At 39.5% G+C, this 18724-nt stretch overlaps 3 protein-coding genes across 3 annotated transcripts; all 3 read right to left on the minus strand.

The window, feature by feature from the left end:
- Window positions 1–120: 120 nt before the first annotated feature.
- Window positions 121–7459, minus strand: LOC141627638 (putative disease resistance protein RGA3). The gene is made up of 5 exons (XM_074440871.1): window positions 7001–7459; window positions 6589–6628; window positions 6200–6364; window positions 1442–4473; window positions 121–618 (listed from the first exon to the last, which is right to left on the minus strand). The coding sequence occupies exons 1-4, from the start codon at window positions 7457–7459 to the stop codon at window positions 1454–1456; spliced, it is 3684 nt and encodes a 1227-aa protein (XP_074296972.1). The 3' UTR covers window positions 121–618; window positions 1442–1453.
- A 5262-nt stretch (window positions 7460–12721) lies between these two features.
- On the minus strand, window positions 12722–17924 carry LOC141627653 (putative disease resistance protein RGA1). The gene is made up of 5 exons (XM_074440886.1): window positions 17783–17924; window positions 17466–17662; window positions 17084–17168; window positions 16699–16863; window positions 12722–15737 (listed from the first exon to the last, which is right to left on the minus strand). Exons 1-5 carry the CDS (start codon window positions 17922–17924, stop codon window positions 14302–14304), a joined length of 2025 nt encoding a protein of 674 aa, XP_074296987.1. The 3' UTR covers window positions 12722–14301.
- On the minus strand, window positions 12739–14187 carry LOC141627644 (protein SUPPRESSOR OF npr1-1, CONSTITUTIVE 1-like). Its single transcript, XM_074440878.1, has one exon. It carries the CDS (start codon window positions 14185–14187, stop codon window positions 12739–12741), a length of 1449 nt encoding a protein of 482 aa, XP_074296979.1.
- Window positions 17925–18724: the final 800 nt, after the last annotated feature.

Here is an 18724-nt window from a genome sequence, read left to right on the forward strand (position 1 = left end):
AGGAGGGTTTGAAACAAGATCTGGATTGTCAAAAATTTGGCAAAAATAACCCTGAGACAAGTTTCAGTACTCTTACAATAGAGGACTGTTTATTTTCGAAGGAATTGTCGACTCAACATGGCAATAAACAACCTGAATATCTTAAAAATCTCAATTTTTTTCGTTCAACATTTGTATATACATTCTGCTTGGGAAAAACCAACATCATTTGTTAAAAATATCAAGCACCACATGAAGAATGTGTATCATAAAGGCTCCAAAATCACAATGTACTGACAAATATCAGAATGTTATTCACTGGCTACTAGAATGGCAAATTTACTCCTTTTTTGACGGATGTCCCAAACTACGATGCCAAAGTTGTAGAGATGAGTAGGATGACGACTTAACAGTGCTATTGGTTGCGACTTGCGACGACATGAGCTACAAGCAAATCGTGTAGTTGATGTATTCGTCTGTTCCAGTCACCTCCCGGTATGCCGGGTTCTGTACATGCTTAAAGGCTTAAAGCAGTTCACCTGATTGAGAAACTACATCATGCTTCAGCAGTTCACCTTCAATGGCAAAGTTCTACAGGATTGGACAATTTTCCAACAGCATTTTGCAAGAGAATAATACCTGCAGTTACAGGCATAGCAGCATTCAGAATAGATATAGATAAATTTATAACATTTTATTTAAATAAAATATCCACATAATACCATTCAATTGAACAATTCAAAAACATTAAACTTTTTAACATTAGTAAGGGCAACAATAATAAAAAGCGGCTAAAACCGATAGAAACTGCAGTAGCCAAAACAGTTCGGCGATCATAATTCATAAGTATTGCCTTAGGCAAATCTACCTAAAAAGGACAATGAAAAGAGGTCTAGAAAAGAGACACAGAATCACATTGTTACCGGTAACATCATGGGAATGTGATCGAAATTTTTTCATGATACCAATAAGAAAGCTTCAATTTCAAGCATTATGAACGACATCCTAAAACTAAGGATATGCAAAATACTCCCTTCGTCCCAATCATTTGTTTATCTTTTCTTTATTATTTGTGAGGGGACTTATAATCGGAGATAAACAAATGAATGGGACCGAGGGAGTGTATCTCATATTTTTGGTAGAAGTTTTCCCTGAAATTACTGCCATTATTTACACAATTATTTTCGAAAAACAACCCACAAAATATCACCTCATCAAAACCAAATAACCCAAAACCCTAATCATAAGATAAATTCAAAGCATCAAATTTTTAAGATTAGACAACAACAAACCCATCAAACCCCAGTGCCTCGAAATCTCCCGAGTGTCGCCTATGGCGGGATAAGTCAAATGTACATAACATGTTCCCAGTGTTGACAACACATAAATATAATGTTTGAGAACTGCATTAACAAGCCTCTATTTGAAATGATTGGTAGTGAAATAAAGAGGGGGTGTTTACCATTAGAAGGGTTTAGAAAATTTCTTTGCCATCGACCTCAATGTACCTAAGATGTTTAACCTTGTCCCATTCAGGACCCTTGTCATTTACATAACTCTTCATCAAAAGTGGGCACTCAGTAATCAAGAGACTGCGTAGTTGGGTGAGACGCCCCAAAGCCTCTTTTGAAGGTAAACATTTCAAAGACCGGCATAATCTGAATTCCAATGATTCAAGAGACGAGAGGTTGCATAGCCACTCTGAAATTTCTTCCAAGTGCTCAAACCTCCGTATACTTAGGGTTGTAATCCTAGTGAGTAGTCCAAGTTGTTTAGGAAGTGACCTGATCCCTGGATAACCCACCATGGCCACCAATATTAGTTCATTGAGGGATTGGAGACGGAGAAAGGGAGTCATGTCAGAGAAGTACTCTTCTAGCTGCTGCTCGTCTTTGAACCCTTGAACTCCTATTACTTTGATATTCGGAAGTTGTTCAGTTGCCTCAAGCATGGACCTCAGAGATACTACTGAATAACTGGGGATATCCAAATACCAAAGCTTTCTAAACACGAATAAATTTGTTGGTAGAACATCCAGAACATCCTCTAATCCAGAGTTACCGATCCATATCTTCTGCAAAGATGTAAGTTCTGTAAAACTTGATGGGAGTCCTCTCAAATTTTTACAACCATAAATGAAAAGACTGTCCAGGGCAGAAAGCCCATGGAAGAAATCATCTGGAAGAGAAATCAGTGGCAGACCACTGATTCCCAAAAACTGAAGAGATTCCATGCATTTCAGGCTGGGTAAAGACATGAGCTGGTCGAAATCCGCAATTATTAGTTCTTGAAGGTTCCTACAATTTGCCAGCTCATCACGCAGTGTCATTAAAGGCAAATTGCCCATTCGCAGTGAGGTGAGTCGGGTGCAAGCTTTAATGATATCCAAGGACTCGATGCTACTAAGTTCGTCAAGCATCAAGTATGTCAATGATTCACATTGTAGGGCTGGAATAGCTTTTAGCACGGGACAATCTTCAACTTGTAGCCATTCAAGGCGAGGAAACACAACCATCACCTCTACAGTAGGCACCATCCATGTGGTTAGCCTTGCAAAGCCAGATATCACAAGTTTCCTCAGAGATCGAAATACTTGCCCAGCAGAATTTCCATAGAACTCACTTCCGATGAATTCTACATCGAGCCCACTCATGATCAGAGTACTCAGGGAAGGCAAGTGGCCAAGTATGGGAAGGGTCTGACAATTGCTGCAGTTCAGTAATTTAAGCATTGTCAGATTGTTTAGTGGCCTTAAACGACCTGTGATATCTTCCTGACTTGCAACAGCCATTTTCATTATCCATGAAGGGAACGCTTTCCCGTAAAAGTTCTTCAATTCAATGGAAGACATTGCAGGGTGAGGTTGAAAGCCGTCCAGAACATCTTCATCAGTATAACCTTCACTGGTTTCGTCTCTATGTTTGGCCCAGGTCAAAGTCATTTTCATGACCTTGCTGTGTCTATTAAGTGCACCTTTGCCCGCCTCTTCCCCATTTTTCACGTGCTCGAGTCCATGAATGCATATCTCACCCCTAAGTTGGGATAAAGCTCCGAGCTCGTCAATTGTCCATCCTTGCTGATCACTATTCAAAGCAAGATGAGGTAAGGTCTGCAGGTTCTTCAACTCTGCTAATCCTTTTGATGCATACAAGGGAGTAGTTGTGAAGACGTGTCTTAAGTTGACAAGCCTATTTAATAACGAGGGTAGATTAGTCAACCTTTTGCATTTGCGGAGCCTGAGCGTTTGTAGATGGTAGAGTTTACAGATCATGTCTGGCAGCATTCTGATCGGATTATATGATAGGTCCAGAAATCTCAGGTGTTGCAGCAACCCAATAGCAGGTGGCAGCTCCGATAGATTAATATCCTTGAGAATTAGTGTGCGCAAATATTGTGCATGAAACCACCAATTCTGTGAATGAACACCTTCAAATGAAATTGTTCGTAACTTTCTTAGTGACTTTGGTTCAGAAAACTCAGACACCATTTGATCCTGTTCAGATGTGAACACCAAATGCCTATACTCACCGACATTTTGTTGGTCGTTTGCCTCCCTGATCAGAAGGAGATCCTTTGAAAGATAGACTGCAAGATCATGAACTAAATCATGCATTTTGTACCGCAAAATGCCATCCTCACCTGTCCCATCTTCCTGTAAGAACAAATTATTAAGCAGAATACTACAAAATTCCCCACCAATGTCTTCCTCAGTCAATCTCCTTGTTTGAGATGATGGTATGTGAAGGAATCCCTGAGCCGACCAATGTGCAATCAATAAATCCTTCTCTAGTGCACGGCCTTTGGGAAAAATTGCACAAAACGCGAAGCACTGCTTTAAAGATGGAGACGGTAGATGGTTGAAACTCAACAAAAGGGATGGGAGGATATGGTTTCTGCCTTGTGGTAGTTCCCAGAGCTCACTCGTTTCTATTTCTTCCCATTCGTGTTGGGAATTCTCCTTCGACATTAGTAAGCATCCGATAACATTTATGGCCAAGGGAACACCCTTACACTTGTTACCTATTCTTCTCCCAATCTCTTCAAGACAAGAACCGTCATCTACAACAACATTTTGCTTAAGTAGTTCCCAGCTATCGTCTTTAGATAATTCTTTAAGTTCGTGCTTGTATACAGCTCTTGCAGCGTCTGCAACTTTCTTGCTACGAGTTGTGATCAAGATCAAACTTCCCGGAAGTCCCCCAATCCTCTTCAGTGATTCTCGCAAAGAATCCCATAACACTTGATCTTCCTTCCAAACATCATCTAGGACAAGCAAGAACCTTTTGCCCTTCAACTTCTCCTCAAGTTTTCGTATGATCCCGTCTTTGTTGGACAAGTCCCCTTTGTTTGATGTGACAGCTTCAACCATTTCATTCAAAAGCCTTATGATGTTGAAGTTTTCAGAGACGCAGATCCAAATTTTACTATCCCCGAAAAGTGTGTTGATATTCTCATGATCATAAACGCGTCTTGCTAATGTTGTTTTCCCAAGACCTGTAGTGTGAAAGATTAGGAAATGCAAGGAGCAAGCAATAGCATATCTGCTAGTACATGTAATATATGCAATGTGTTGATGACTTGAGTCATATCTACTGAAAATTTTGCATCACTAATTTTGCTATATTGATCCATTACTTATAACCAATACTCCCTCCATACCACACCAATGGTAACATGGACCCACTTTTCTCCTCACAAAAAGTGGGTCCATGTTACCATTGGTGTGGTATGGAGGGAGTATAATTTTGCTCCCTCCCCTGCAACCCCCTACCTAGAGGTGGCAAATGGGTCAATCGGGCCAGGTATGAGTCGGGTCAGTTTGGGTCGGGTCATTTTGGGTCTATCATACATTTCGGGTCAGGTTGGGTTATTTCGGATCTCGGGTCAATTTCGGGTGACCTGTTGTCGGGTCATTTTGGGTCGGATCACTTCGAGTGTAGTACTATTTTGATTAAGAAATACTCCCTCCGTCCCGGTCAATAGTTATCTATTTCTATATTGGGGTGTATCAATGAATAGTTATCTATTTCCACTTTTGGCAACCTTTTGTGGGTGTATGTGGGGTTAAGTGATTTGTGTGGTCCAAATTTACCCATATTAATTTCCTTAATCTTTGTGCCAAAAATAATAGATAACTATTGATCGAGACGGAGGAGTACTATTTTGCAAATTTAACCAACGAAACTTTACTTTTGATGTAAATAACATTATATGCCTTAGGGCTTGCTTGGGATGAGAGTAATGATTAAGGGAGTAATAGAGCTAAAATGAACTAAAAAATGGAGGGAAGGGATGAGGTTGGGGATAGAAATGAATAGAAATGGGGAAATATAGTGTAATAGTCCCTCCATTAAGGGAGTAATTGTTACCCACCTCCCCCTCCAAGTAATAATTACCTCCATATGGAGGTAATAATTCCTCCCTCACCTCCTCTTTCCACCCTCCACAACCACCACAAAGCACCAATCTCCCCTCATTTCCTCTTATTTTAGCTCTCATTACTCCCTTAATAATTACTCTCATCCCAAGCAAGCCCTTAGTACTTGTCATTTTGGGTCACTTTAAGTCACTTTGGACCGGGTCAATCATGGGTTGGGTCTTTTTGGATTGGGTCATCTCAGGTCGGGTCAACATTGGGTCAACCAAGGTTCGGGTCGGGTCCGGTGAATTTGGGTTTCGGGTCGAGCAAGTTCGGTCTCTGGTTGTGTCATTCGGGGTTGGGCCAGCTTTGCCAGGTTTACCCCTACCCCATCCCCCGCCACGAGCTACCCCGCCATATCACGCCCTCCACCCCTGCAACTGCTTCCCCCACCACGCCCCTCCCAACCACCATCCTAATTGAACAAAAAAAACCAATAGATAAATAAATCCCTAATTAGAAAAAAACACAATTAATTCAATCAAAAACAAAATTAATGTAACTTATTTAATAAGACGAAACAATTACTAGTTTAATATTCAAATTAAGATCTATAATTGAAAATTTTGTACGCAATTTGGTTTAGCTTTTGAGCTGGATAGAATATGGACAATTTTTTTTAGGGGAAGAACAGTAAAATGCGGACGATGAAGTAAACTTCAGATATGAAAAAAAAAATTCGATAAAAGAATGTGACGGAGATGAGTATGCTACCGTGAATTTGTGGTCTTTATCAGCGCTTATATAAGATAAGATGATAGAGAATTGGTAAACGCAGGTGAAAGGTGAAAAAGTGAGTACCTCCCATTCCGACGATGCTAACAATGGGCAAAGAACTATCTTCATTGAAAGAATCACATAACATTTCAAGCAGCTTTCTTTCATCATCCTTCCTTCCTACAAACCCACCTGAGACATGTTCCCGAGCTTGATTCCAGCTCCTACCATTTCCACACCAAACATTTCCTGCAAATATAATGCCAAATCGTCGTCATTTCCCTCTCACAGTTAATTTATACTCTCTCCCGAATCTCTGAAAGCTTCACTTAAAGGTTAGATTTGAAACAACAATTAGATTATTCTTTAAAACTGAAATTACTTGACCTACACCTAAAGGCAATATGAACAGAACTAAGCCGAACACCAATTGAATGAATCAAGAAAATGAAAAGAGTATAGGACCTCCTTACCATTGTAAGTTTCTCGTACAGCATCTCGCGCAATCTCCACCTAACCCAGCCAGCCAGAAATCAAGGTTAGTGCAAGTTAAAAATTGAATATTATAACAGAAATTTGTAATGAAAGCAAGTATAGTTCCCAAAAATATTCTAGAAATTCGACATTGGGGGTATGGAAAATTAACAATCACGCACGTGACATTAGGGTAATGGAGGATTTTGAATTCCTAACAACCGAATTTGCGTTAAATCGCAAAAATTCCACTATTTCTAAACTTTTGTGGGTGCACTTACACCCACTGAACTCATCAGAGAAACGCCCTGTATGCGACCCCTAAGAAGATTATATAAAAAACAACTCAAAGTAGTGAAAATGTTAGCAGCTAACGACAAACCACATTAGCGCTCTTAGCCAGCCACTAACCTGATTAAGACCAATACCCTTGGCCTCGGCATCTAGCTCATCAAACAACGAGAGGATGTTCCTAATCTTCAACGACATCCGAAAACGGAAAAACAAAGGGGTACACACAAAAAAGTGACGGAACTTATTAGTATTACGCGAGAGAAAATAGACTTTTTGTCGGATAACCTCATAGGCATACTCATCCAGGAGGTCATCCGTCGAATAAGCGACATCTTGGAAACGCTTGAGCCAAGTGTCCAGCAACCTGATCTTCTGGGCCTGGTGGTTGGACCCGCTTAAGTCCTCCAAGAAAGCTTCAACGTATTCAAATTTACGTCGAAGCTTATCGAGTTGGTCTCGGTAGCCTAATGCTAGCTGCACCTCCTCTGAAGCCCGACCTATTATCAAATGAGCTAGCGCCTTCGCCCCATCGATTGCCAGGCCTTTTCCTACCGCTATTGCTAGTGCTTCTGCCATTAAAAGAGATGATTATTTAGTAGTGATGTCACTCAAATTTTGGAAAAACAGCTTCAAGATGTAAGAGTAGTAACTAGTAAGGACCTTAAAAGCAGAAAAAAAGTCGTTTACCAATTGGCGATAATTAATTTCAAAACGATAATTAATTTGGTAAATCAAAATAATGCTCTTGTTTTGCCAATTGGCACATGGGGGGTTCGTTCTTCTACTAAAAATGGTCGGCTTTGTAGTACGGAAATGTCAGTACACAGAGTATAGAATTCACTTTCAGATCTGATCACTGACCACTAGTTTGGAGTATATGAATTCAAAATGCTTCCCAAATTTGATTAGTTAAAAAAATAATACTCTTGACTTTAAAAAAATAATGCTAACAAAACAGTGTCGGAACTTATTAGTATTACAGGAGAGGAAATAGACTTTTTGTCGGATAACCTCATAGGAATACTCATCCGTCAAATAAGCGACATCTTGGAAACGCTTGAGCCAAGTGTCCAGCAACCTGAACTTCTGGGCCTGGTTGTTGGACCCGCTTAAGTCCTCCAAGAAAGCTTCAATGTATTCAAATTTACGTCGAAGCTTATCGAGTTGGTCTCGGTAGCCTAATGCTAGTTGCACCTCCTTCGAGGCTCGGCCAGTTATCAAATGAGCTAGCGCCTTCGCCCCCTCAATTGCCAGGCCTTTTCCCACCTCTATTACCAGCGCTTCCGCCATTAAAACGGATGATTTTTTAGTAGTAATCCCACTCAAATTTTGGAAAAACAGCTTCAAGATGTAAGGGTAGCAGGTATATTTTACCAAATGGCACAAGGGGGGTTCGTTTTTCTAGTAAGAGTGGTCAACGGAAAACCTCAGTACACAGAGTATAAAATTGTTTCACTTTCAGGGCTCACTTGGAATGGGAGTAATTATTAATGGAGTAATAGAGCTAAAATGAACTAAAAAATGGAGGGAAGGGATGAGGATGAGAGATAGAAATGGATAAAAATGGGGAAATATAGTGTAATAGTTCCTCCATTAGGGAAGTAATTGTTACCTACCTCCACCCTCAAGTAATTATTACCCCCTAATGGAGGAACCATTACACTATATTTCCCCATTTCTATCTATTTCTATCTCTCATCCACATCCCTTCTCTCCATTTTTTTTAGTTCATTTTAGCTCTATTACTCCATTAATAATTACTCACATTCCAAGCGAGCCCTCGTTGATCAACCACTACATTGGAGCATGGTTACCGGATTCGCTATGAATACGTCTTTACCAATTCGCGATTCGTTCTTATAGAATGTGTGTTACATGTATTTTCAGTAAGCAACATGATAGAATTCGCTTTTAACAATTCGCGATTCGTAGGGTACCGAGCGAATTCGGTAACCATGCATTGGAGTATATGAATTCAAAATGCTTCCCAGATTTTATTAGTTAAAATAATACTCTTCTGCAATGAGCCGAGTTAAGAGAGCAACTCGATCTCCATTCTCCGCTACAATACTTTGACCATGTTTTTACGCTTTTATATATTATTACTTTTTGCCGAAAATACAATTTCAACAGATGCAATTATCTTTGTAACATTCATTATGAAAATTCCGGGGTACACCCTACCCATAGAAAATATCTCAAGGTTTCTCATTGGTTTGGGCGAACGATAAACTTGTACACCTTATAAATTTTCATTGCCTCAATGTTTCATAAACTTCTAAATATCTTCGTACTCCGGAACTTATTCCAAAATAATTGTCCCATTTCTCTTAAATCATCCTAAACCAAAAGGTGAACAATAAAAGTAGAATGAAGCTAATATGATCTACATAGTATTTCTAATCTCAAGTCTCTTACTTAGTCATTTGTTTATCTTTATTTTTGACACAAAGGTCGGGGAGTGGGGGAGGGACCACTGATGACAAGTGTATCGAGTTTCAGGTCAAATACGCTATCAAAGCCACTTATAATGAAACGTAAACAAATGAATAAAACAACTAAAAATAGAATAGATAAACAAATTATCAGAACAAATGGAGCATAATTATATGAAATTTCCGAAATAATCCAAATTAGAATCAACTTATATGAAAACGTAAACAAATGAATAAAACACCTACAAACAGAATAGATAGTATCATAAGACGGAGCAAAATTCTCAAGCTTGACACCTTTATAAGATAAGATTCTTACTTGATTGATTTCACGCTTAATTGGGGATTCTGGAGATGTCGAAGCTTCATTTGAATGTATTGGAGAGAAAGGAGGAAATCGTAGCACCATCGCGGTCGGTAATTGAAATGAAAGTTTTCGGGTAATTTGAGGCTAATGGGTCAATTGTGTTTAGATCTGGCCACAGCCCACAGGTCGGGGCTAGAAACTTAGGGTCTGTTTGGATTGAGTGATTTGAAGAGAAATGAAAGGAGGGAGATTAGGGATTTAAAATCCCTTATTTGCATAGCAAATGTCAAATGAGGGTGGAGGGAGATGGAGGTGGAGCGATTTGGAGGGATCCAATTTCCCTCCTTCAAGCCTAATCAAAATCTCTCCACAATAGGCAAGATTTGGAGGGAAATTGTATCCAAACCACACTCCATTCCCCCTCCCCTTCCCTTCTCTCCCTTTCCCTTACCTTCTTCCCCCTCCCCTCCCTTTCCCTCCACTTTCGCTATCCAAACACACCCTTAGGGTCTGAACCGGCTCGTCTCTTGTGTTTAGATCGTAGCACCAGCACGAGTTTGCAAGAAGTCAGGCCTGGTCAGGTCGTTTTGGATTCAGGTTGGTTATTACCATGTTATTTAGAGGTAATGGTAAATTTGCAACATACTCCGTATTGTTTTCGATTAATTTGAGTTACAGGTCCTCCGTTGGTTATTATCACGTTATTTAGAGATAATGGTTAATTTGCAACAAATTGTTTTATATCAATTTGAGTTACAGGTCAAGTTGAAATTTCCGCCTTACCTTTGCTAGATTTACAAATTAGTTATGTTAAAAGGTTAGTGGGCTGAAAATGATTTGCTTAAAACGAGTTAAATAAGACTGATTAGAACATATGAACGGGTTTGTTTTAGGTTCGAGACAATGGAAGTGTTCACATAGTTTGGTCGGGTTTAGGGCGGGGGAATAATGACCCATTTAAAGTTAACGTGTGTATATATATACATTCCACTAGGAAAAAATCAATAAATAAAAATTGTTAAAAGTATCAAGCACCACATGAAGAGTGTGTATCATAAAGGCTCCAAAATCACAATGTACTGTCAAACATCGCAATGTTATTCACTGGCGACTAGAATTTACTACTTTATCGACGGATCGATGTCCCAAACTACGATGCCAAAGCTGTAAAGATGATGAGATAGCAATGTTGTTGGTTGCAACTGCATGAGCTTCACCCAAGTAGTAAAGATGATGAGATAACATCCTATATCAAGAAGCCACTTATGATTCAACCGACTAGAAAGGGGTTGAGGTGTGCCAGAATCCGTCATAAGCATAATTTCAAACATCACCATGATACCAAAGCTAGATCAAATTACCAACCACAATCGCATACTGAGCCGATAGCCAGATATCTACCGAGTTTACAGGGAAATGACCGCAATCAGGGCTTGATGGTCTGCAGAGAAGCCCTGCACACTTCAGAGTTCAGAGATCATTCAATATTCAGTTAGTTTTATATAAGAAGGTCTTAATATATATATATATAAGGCAATTCAAACGCTCGTATATGAGACAGACTGATGTGTAGTAAATAGTAATGATATCTATTCACTGATCAGCAATATTCAGAATGGTAGAGGCACATACAACCACACCATTGATTGAGAAACTACAACTACTCGAGTAATAATTGTAATTCATAGATAGGTACTTGAATTACAAGTGAACGGAAACTACATTACGCTTTACCAGTTCACTTTCAATGTCACGGTTCCTATGGTTCGACAGTTTTTCGGAATAGTAATAGATGGCAAAGTAACTTACAGCAGTTTCCAAGAAAATAATGTTTCAGTTACAGGCCAAGTAGCATTCTCAGAACAGAATTAAGCATCAAGTCTCCTAGTAAAAGCATCAAATATAGAGAGATTTTTGAACCTTTTATTTTTTTTGTTATAAAAAATCATAATTCGCCATCTGCAAATGTTAAACATGATAAACTATCCACATAATAACCATTCAATTGAACAACTCAAAAGCACCAGACTTTTTAACATTAGTAATGACAACAATGAATAAAAAGCAGTTAAAACCGGTAGAAACTGCAGCAGCCTTAACAGCGGCGATTATAAATTTACAAGTACTGCCGTAAGGACATCTACTCGAAATGCCAATAAAAATAGATCTAAAAGGAAGAGACACATTCGCATTTTTTACTGGAAACATCATGGGCCTGTGATTGATAGTTCGACATGATACTAATAAGAAAGCCTCAATTTCAAGCATGAACAACATCCTACAACTAAGCATATGCATAATATCCCATTTTTTGGTAGAAGTTTCCCCTGAAGACAAACATTACTTCAAACCAAATAACCCAAAACCCTAATTATAAGACAAACTCAAAGCATCAAAATTTTTAAGATTAGACAACAACAAACCCATAAGAACCTAGTGCTTAAATATCTTCCGAGTACTGCTCTACCTCCTATGCCGGTTTAAGGGGGTCAGATATACGCAGCGTTATCCTAGTGTTGCAACACCCAAAAAGAATATTTCCAGGTTACCTATACAGAAATCGGGTTTGGGAATTGCATTAACATTCCCCCGGTTGAAAGGATTGGCAGTGAATAAAGAGGTGGTGTTTAGTGTTTACCGTAAAAGGGTTCAGAAATTGCAGCAGCCAAAACAGTACGACGATTGTAAGTACTGCTGTAGAGAAATCTAGCTGGAATGGCCAATAAAAATAAGTCTAAAAGAGATTGACAGTTCGACATGATAAATAAGAAAGCTTCAATTTCAACCATGAACAACATCTTGAAACTAAGCATGCGCATAATATCTCAATTTTTTGGTAGAAGTTTCCCCTGAAAATATCAAAAGCATCATTTTTTTAAGATTAGACAACAAACCCATAAGAACCTACTGCCCAAATATCTTTCGAGTCCCGCCTATGGCGGTTTTAGAGGGTTAGATGTACGCAACATTATCCTAGTGTTGGCAGCACACAAAAAGAATGTTCCCAAGTTAGCCATTATGAAACTGGGTTTGAGAGCTGCTATAACAAGCCCCTGTTTGAAAGGATTGGTAGTGAATAAAGAGAAGGTGTTTAGTGTTTACCATAGAAGAGTTCAGAAAAAATTTTCGCCATCGACCTCAATGTAGTTCAGATGTTCAACCTTGTGCCATTCAGGGCCCTTATTGACATAGCTTTCCTTCAACAGTGGGCACTCAGAAATCAGTAGGCGACGTAGTCGGGTGAGATGCATCATAGCCTCTTTTGATGGGAGACAATTCAAAGAACGACAAAGGATGAGCTCCAATGACTCAAGAGACGAGAGGTTGCATAGCCACACTGAAATTTCTTCCAAGTCCTCAAACAGCCTTATACCCAGGTTTGTAATCCTAGTGAGTAGTCCAAGTTGTTCAGGAAGTGACCTGATCTGTGGACGACCCACCAATATTAGTTCACAGAGGGATTGGAGAAGGAGAAAGGGAGACATGTCGGAGAAGTACTCTCCTAGCTGCTGCTCATCTTGAAACCCTTCAATTCCTATTACCCTAATATTCGGAAGCTGTTCAACTACCTTAAGCATGGACCTCAGAGACACTGCTGAATAACTGGAGATACACAAATAACAAAGCTCTCTAAACATGCTTAAATTGGCTGGTAGAACATCCTCTAAACCAGAGTTACCGATCCATATCTTCTGCAAAGATGTAAGTTCTTTAAAGCTTGATGGGAGTCTTCTCAAAACTTTACAAAAGCAGATGTAAAGAGCGCGCAGGGAAGAGAGCCCATGGAAAAAATCATCTGGAAGAGAAATCAGTGCCGGACAATTGATTGTCAAAGTCTCAAGACATTCCATGGATTTCAAGCTGGGTAAAGACATGAGCTGTTTGAGATTCCATATATCCAATTTTTGAAGGTTCCTACAATTTGCCAGCTCATCAGGCAGGTGTGTTAGTAAAGACATTTCAAGTATGCGGAGTGAGGTAAGTCCATTGCAAGCTTTAATGATATCCAAGGACTCGATGCTATTAAGTTTCTCAAGCATCAGATCTGTCAATGATTCACAGTGTAGGGCTGGAACAGTTTTTAGAACGGGACAATCGTCAACTTGCAGACATTCAAGGCAAGGAAACACGACCGTCACATCTACGGTAGGCACCATCCATGTCATTAGCCTAGGAAAGCTAGAAATTACAAGTTTCCTCAGATATTGAAATACTTTCCCTGCAGAATTTCCATAGAATTCGCTTCCGATGAGTTCTACATCGAGCCCACTCATTATCAGAGTACTCAGGAAAGGCAAGTGGCCAAGTATGGGAAGGGTTTGGCAATTGCTGCAGTTCAGTAGTTTAAGCATTGTCAAATTGCTTAGTGGTCTCAAACGACCTGTGATATCTTCCTGAGTTTCGACAGCCATTTTCATTATCCATGAAGGGAACACTTTCCCGTAGAAGTTCTTTAATTCCAGGGAAGACATTGCGGGGTGAGGTTCAAGCCCGTCCAGAACATCTTCATCAGTATAACCTTCACTGGTTTCGTTTCTATCTTTGGCCCAAGTCAAAATCATTTTCATGACCTTGCCGTGTCTACGAAGTGCAGCTTTGCTTGCCTGTTCCCCGTTTTTCACATGCTCGAGTCCATGAATGCATATCTCACCCCTAAGTTGGGGTAAAGCTCCAAGCTAGTCAATTGTCCATCCTTGATCATTTTTTAAAGCAAGATGAGGTAAAGTCTGCAGGTTCTTCAACTCTGCGAATCCACTCGATGCGTACAAGGGAGTAGTCGTTAGGATGTGTCTTAAGTTAACAAGCCTATTTAACATCGGGGGCAGATTAGTCAACTTTTTGCAGTCGAGGAGGCCGAGCGTTTGTAGGTGGTAGAGTTTACAGATCATGTCTGGTAGTATTCTGATCGGATTATATGACAGGTCCAGAAATCTCAGGTGTTGCAGCAACCCAATGGCAGGTGGCACCTCTGATAGCTTAGTACTCCTGAGCACCAGTGTGCGCAGGTACTGAGCATCAACCCACCAATTCCATGAATGGACACCTTCAAATGAAATTGTCCGAAGCTTTCTCAGTATCTTTGGTTCAGAAAACTCAGATACCATTTCGTCATCTTTAGATGTGAATACCAGATGCCTATAATCACCGTCTTTTTGTTGGTCCTCTGCCTCCCTGATCAACAGGAGATCCTTAGAAACATAGATAGCAAGATCATGGACTAAATCATGCATTTTGTACCTCAAAACCCCATCCTCATTTGCCTCATCTTCCTGTAAGAACAAATTATTAAGCAGAATACTACAAAATTTCCCACCAATGTCTTCCTCAATCAAATTTCTTGTTTCAGATGACGAGACGTGAAGGAATCCCTGAGCCATCCAAACTGCAATCAATACTTCTTTCTCCATTACCCGGCCTTTGGGAAAAATTGCACAAAACGCGAAGCACTGCTTTAAAGATCGAGACTGTAGATGGTTGAAACTCAACAATAGGGATGGGAGGATATGGTTTCTGCCTTGTGGTAGTTCCCACAGCTCACTCGTTTCTATTGCTTCCCATTCGCGTAGGGAATTCTCCTTCGACATTAGTAAGCATCCGATAACATTTATAGCCAAAGGAGCACCCTTACACTTGTTAGCGATTCTTCTACCAATCTCTTCTAGACAAGAATCATCGTGTATACCAACATTTTGCTGCATTAGATCCCAGCTATCGTCTTCAGATAATCCTGCAAGGTCGTGATTGTATAGAGCTCTTGCAGTGTCTGCAACTTTCTTGCTACGAGTTGTGATCAAGATCACGCTTCCGGGAAGTCCCCCAATCCTCTTTAGTGACTCTCGCAAAGAATCCCATAACATCTGATCTTCGTTCCAAACATCATCTAGGACAAGCAAGAACTTCCTGCCCTTCAACTCCGCCTCAAGTTTTCTTATAATTCCGTCTTTGTTGGACAAGTCCTGTTTGTTTGACGTGACTGCTTCCGCCATTTCATTGAGGATCCTTATGATGTTGAAATTTTCGGAGACACATATCCAAACTTTACTATCCCCGAAATGTGTATTGATATTCTGGTGATCATATACACGTCTTGCTAATGCCGTCTTCCCAAGACCTGGAGAGTGAAGGATTAGGAAATGCAGGGAGCAAGCAACAACATACTCCCTCCATTCAACTCCACTTTACATGTTTGCTTTATCACGTTTGCCAACGCAACTTTTACGCGGTAAATATCTTTAGCTATGTATTTGCAAAAATTATAAAAGATAGATAATTTTAATGTACTCTTAAAGAGGAATCAAATAAGATCCCACATGAATATATTTTAACTTATGTATCGAGAGAAAATTGAAGTTGAATGTCTGCTTGTGAATAGTGTGCAAAAGAGAAACATGCAAAGTGGAGTTGAATGGAGGGAGTATCAACTAGTACATGTAATATATGCAATGTGTTGACGACTAGAGTCATATCTACTGAAAATTTTGCATCGCCAATTTTACTATATTGATCCATTTCTTACAACCAATTCTACATAAGGTCAGCCACCTTCCACGCCTCGAGCCTCCCTCCCCTGCAATCCCCTCCCCCCCCCCCCTCCCTCTTCAAGCACATCCCCTGCCACAAGCTAACTCGCCATATCACATCCTCCACCCCTGCAACCGTTTCCCCCACTACGCCCCCTCCCTCCCACTGCCCTAACTGAACAAAAAAAAACTAATTGATAAATATATCCCTAATTAGAAAGAAAAATACAATTAATTCAATCTGAAACACAAATTATTGTAATCTAATAAGACGGAACAATTACTTGTTTAATTCAAATTTAGATCCATAATTGAAATTTCTTTACGCAATTTGGTTAGCTTGAGATGGACAAAATACGAACAATTTTGTTTCTCTTTTTTTATTAGGGAAGGACAGTGAAATGTGGACTACGGAGTAAACTTCGTATATGAAAAAACAATTCTGATAAAAAAATGCGACAGAGATGAGTATGCTACCGTGAATTTGTCGTGTTATTTAAGAAAAAAGCACAAGTTGCATTTATGAATCGTTTAATACAGGTGGGTGGGTACCTCCCATTCCGACGATGCTGACAATGGGCAAAGAACTATCTTCATTGAAAGAATCACATAACATTTCAAGCAGCTTTCTTTCATCATCCTTCCTTCCTACAAACCCACCTGAGACGTGCTCCCGAACTTGATTCCAGCTCCTACCATTTCCATACCGATCATCTCCTGCAAATATAATGCCAAATCGTCGTTATTTATACTCGCTCTGAATCTGAAAGCTTCCTTCCACTTAAAGGTTAGATTTGAAACAACAATAATAGAGTAATAGACTATTCTTTAAAACTGAAATTACTTAACCTACACCGAAAGGCAACATGAACAGAACTAAGCCAAACCTGAATTGAATGAATCACAAAAATAAATTCAAAGTATAGGACCTCCTTACCATTGTTAAGTTTCTCGTACAGCATCTCGCGCAATCTCCACCTAACCCAGCCAGAAATCAAGGTTAGTGAAAAATAAATTGAATACTATAAGAGAAATTTGTAATGAAAGTATAGTTCCCAAAAATATTCTAGAAATTCGACAATGGGGGTACGGAAAATTAACAATCATGCACGTGACATTATGGTAATGGAGAATTTGGAATTCCTAACAACCGAATTTGAGTTAAAACGCAAAATTTCCTTTATTTCTACTTACACCCAGTGAACTCAATCGTAGAAACGCCGCTTAGGCAACCCCTAAGAAGATTATATCAAAAACAACTCAAAGTAGTGAAAATATTGCTAACGACAAACCTCATTAGTTCTCTGTCTGTCACTCACCTGATTAAGACCAATACCCTTGGCCTCGGCATCTAGCTCATCGAACAAGGAAAGGATGTTCCTAACCTTGAACGACATCCGAAAACGGAAAAACAAAGAGGTACACACAAAACAGTGACGGAACTTGTTAGTACTACGCGAACTGAAACAGACTTTTTGTAGGATAACCTCATAGGCATACTCGTCCATGAGGTCATCTGTAAAATAAGCGACATCTTGGAAACGCTTGAGCCATGTGTCCAGCAACCTGATCTGTTGGGCCTGGTCGTTGGACCGGCCTAAGTCCTCCAAGAAAGCTTCAACGTACTAAAACTTACGTCGAAGCTTATTGAGTTGGTCTCGGTAGCCTAATGCTAGCTGCACCTCCTCCGAAGCTCGACCTATTATCAAATGAGCTAGCGCCTTCGCCCTATCGATTGCCAGGCCTTTTCCTACCGCTATTGCTAGTGCTTCCGCCATTAAAAGAGATGATTATTTAGTAGTGATGTCACTCAAATTTTGGAAAAACAGCTTCAAGATGTAAGAGTAGTAACTAGTAAGGAACCTTAAAAGCAGAAAAAAAGTCGTCTACCAATTGGCGATAATTAATATCAAAACGATAATTAATTTGGTAACTCAAAATAATGCTCTTGTTTTGCCAATTGGCACATGGGGGGTTCGTTCTTCTAGTAAAAATGGTCGGCTTTGTAGTACGGAAAATGTCAGTACACAGAGTATAGAATTCACTTTCAGATCTGATCACTGACCACTACTTTGGTGTATATGAATTCAAAATGCTTCCCAAATTTGATTAGTTAAAAAAATAATGCTCTTGAGCAATGAGCCGAGTTACATGTTCTTCCCGTTTGACTTTACAATCTCTGATACGACACTTTAACCATGTTTTTACGCTTTTATATATCACGGGGTATTAATGGTAAACAAATAATTGAGACGGAGGCAGTATCAATGTTTCATAATCTCAAATCTCCCCATTATTTGTTTATCTTTACTTTTAGCACAAAGACCGTGAAATAGCCAATCGAAAAACACTCAAAATTAACAAACAAAAACCGAGGGACTATCAAATTGCAGGTGCAAGATCAAATTACCAATCAAAAACACTCAAAATTAACGTAAACAAATGAATGAACCACCGAAAAATAAAATAGATAGATAAACAAATAATCGGAACGGAGTGAGCATAATTATATAAAATTTCCATAAATGATCCAAATTTGAATTAACTTATTCCGATTAAACTGTGGACAACTACTAAT

Source organism: Silene latifolia, chromosome 2 (genome assembly GCF_048544455.1).
Source record: "Silene latifolia isolate original U9 population chromosome 2, ASM4854445v1, whole genome shotgun sequence".
NCBI lineage: Eukaryota > Viridiplantae > Streptophyta > Magnoliopsida > Caryophyllales > Caryophyllaceae > Silene > Silene latifolia.

Bases quoted from the DNA above. Each gene is read 5' to 3' on its own strand.
- LOC141627638 (XM_074440871.1), bottom strand. From the start codon at position 7,459: ATGGCAGAAGCACTAGCAATAGCGGTAGGAAAAGGCCTGGCAATCGAT. The intron at 6,629-7,000 runs GTTAGTGGCTGG...TGGCTGGGTTAG, and splicing joins AGGGTATTGGTCTTAATCAG to GTGGAGATTGCGCGAGATGC. The intron at 4,474-6,199 runs GTACTCACTTTT...TTCACACTACAG, and splicing joins TAGCATCGTCGGAATGGGAG to GTCTTGGGAAAACAACATTA.
- LOC141627644 (XM_074440878.1), bottom strand. From the start codon at position 14,187: ATGATTTTGACTTGGGCCAAAGATAGAAACGAAACCAGTGAAGGTTAT.
- LOC141627653 (XM_074440886.1), bottom strand. From the start codon at position 17,924: ATGGCGGAAGCACTAGCAATAGCGGTAGGAAAAGGCCTGGCAATCGAT. The intron at 16,864-17,083 runs GTAAGGAGGTCC...TTATATTTGCAG, and splicing joins GTACGAGAAACTTAACAATG to GAGATGATCGGTATGGAAAT. The intron at 15,738-16,698 runs GTACCCACCCAC...TTCACTCTCCAG, and splicing joins CAGCATCGTCGGAATGGGAG to GTCTTGGGAAGACGGCATTA.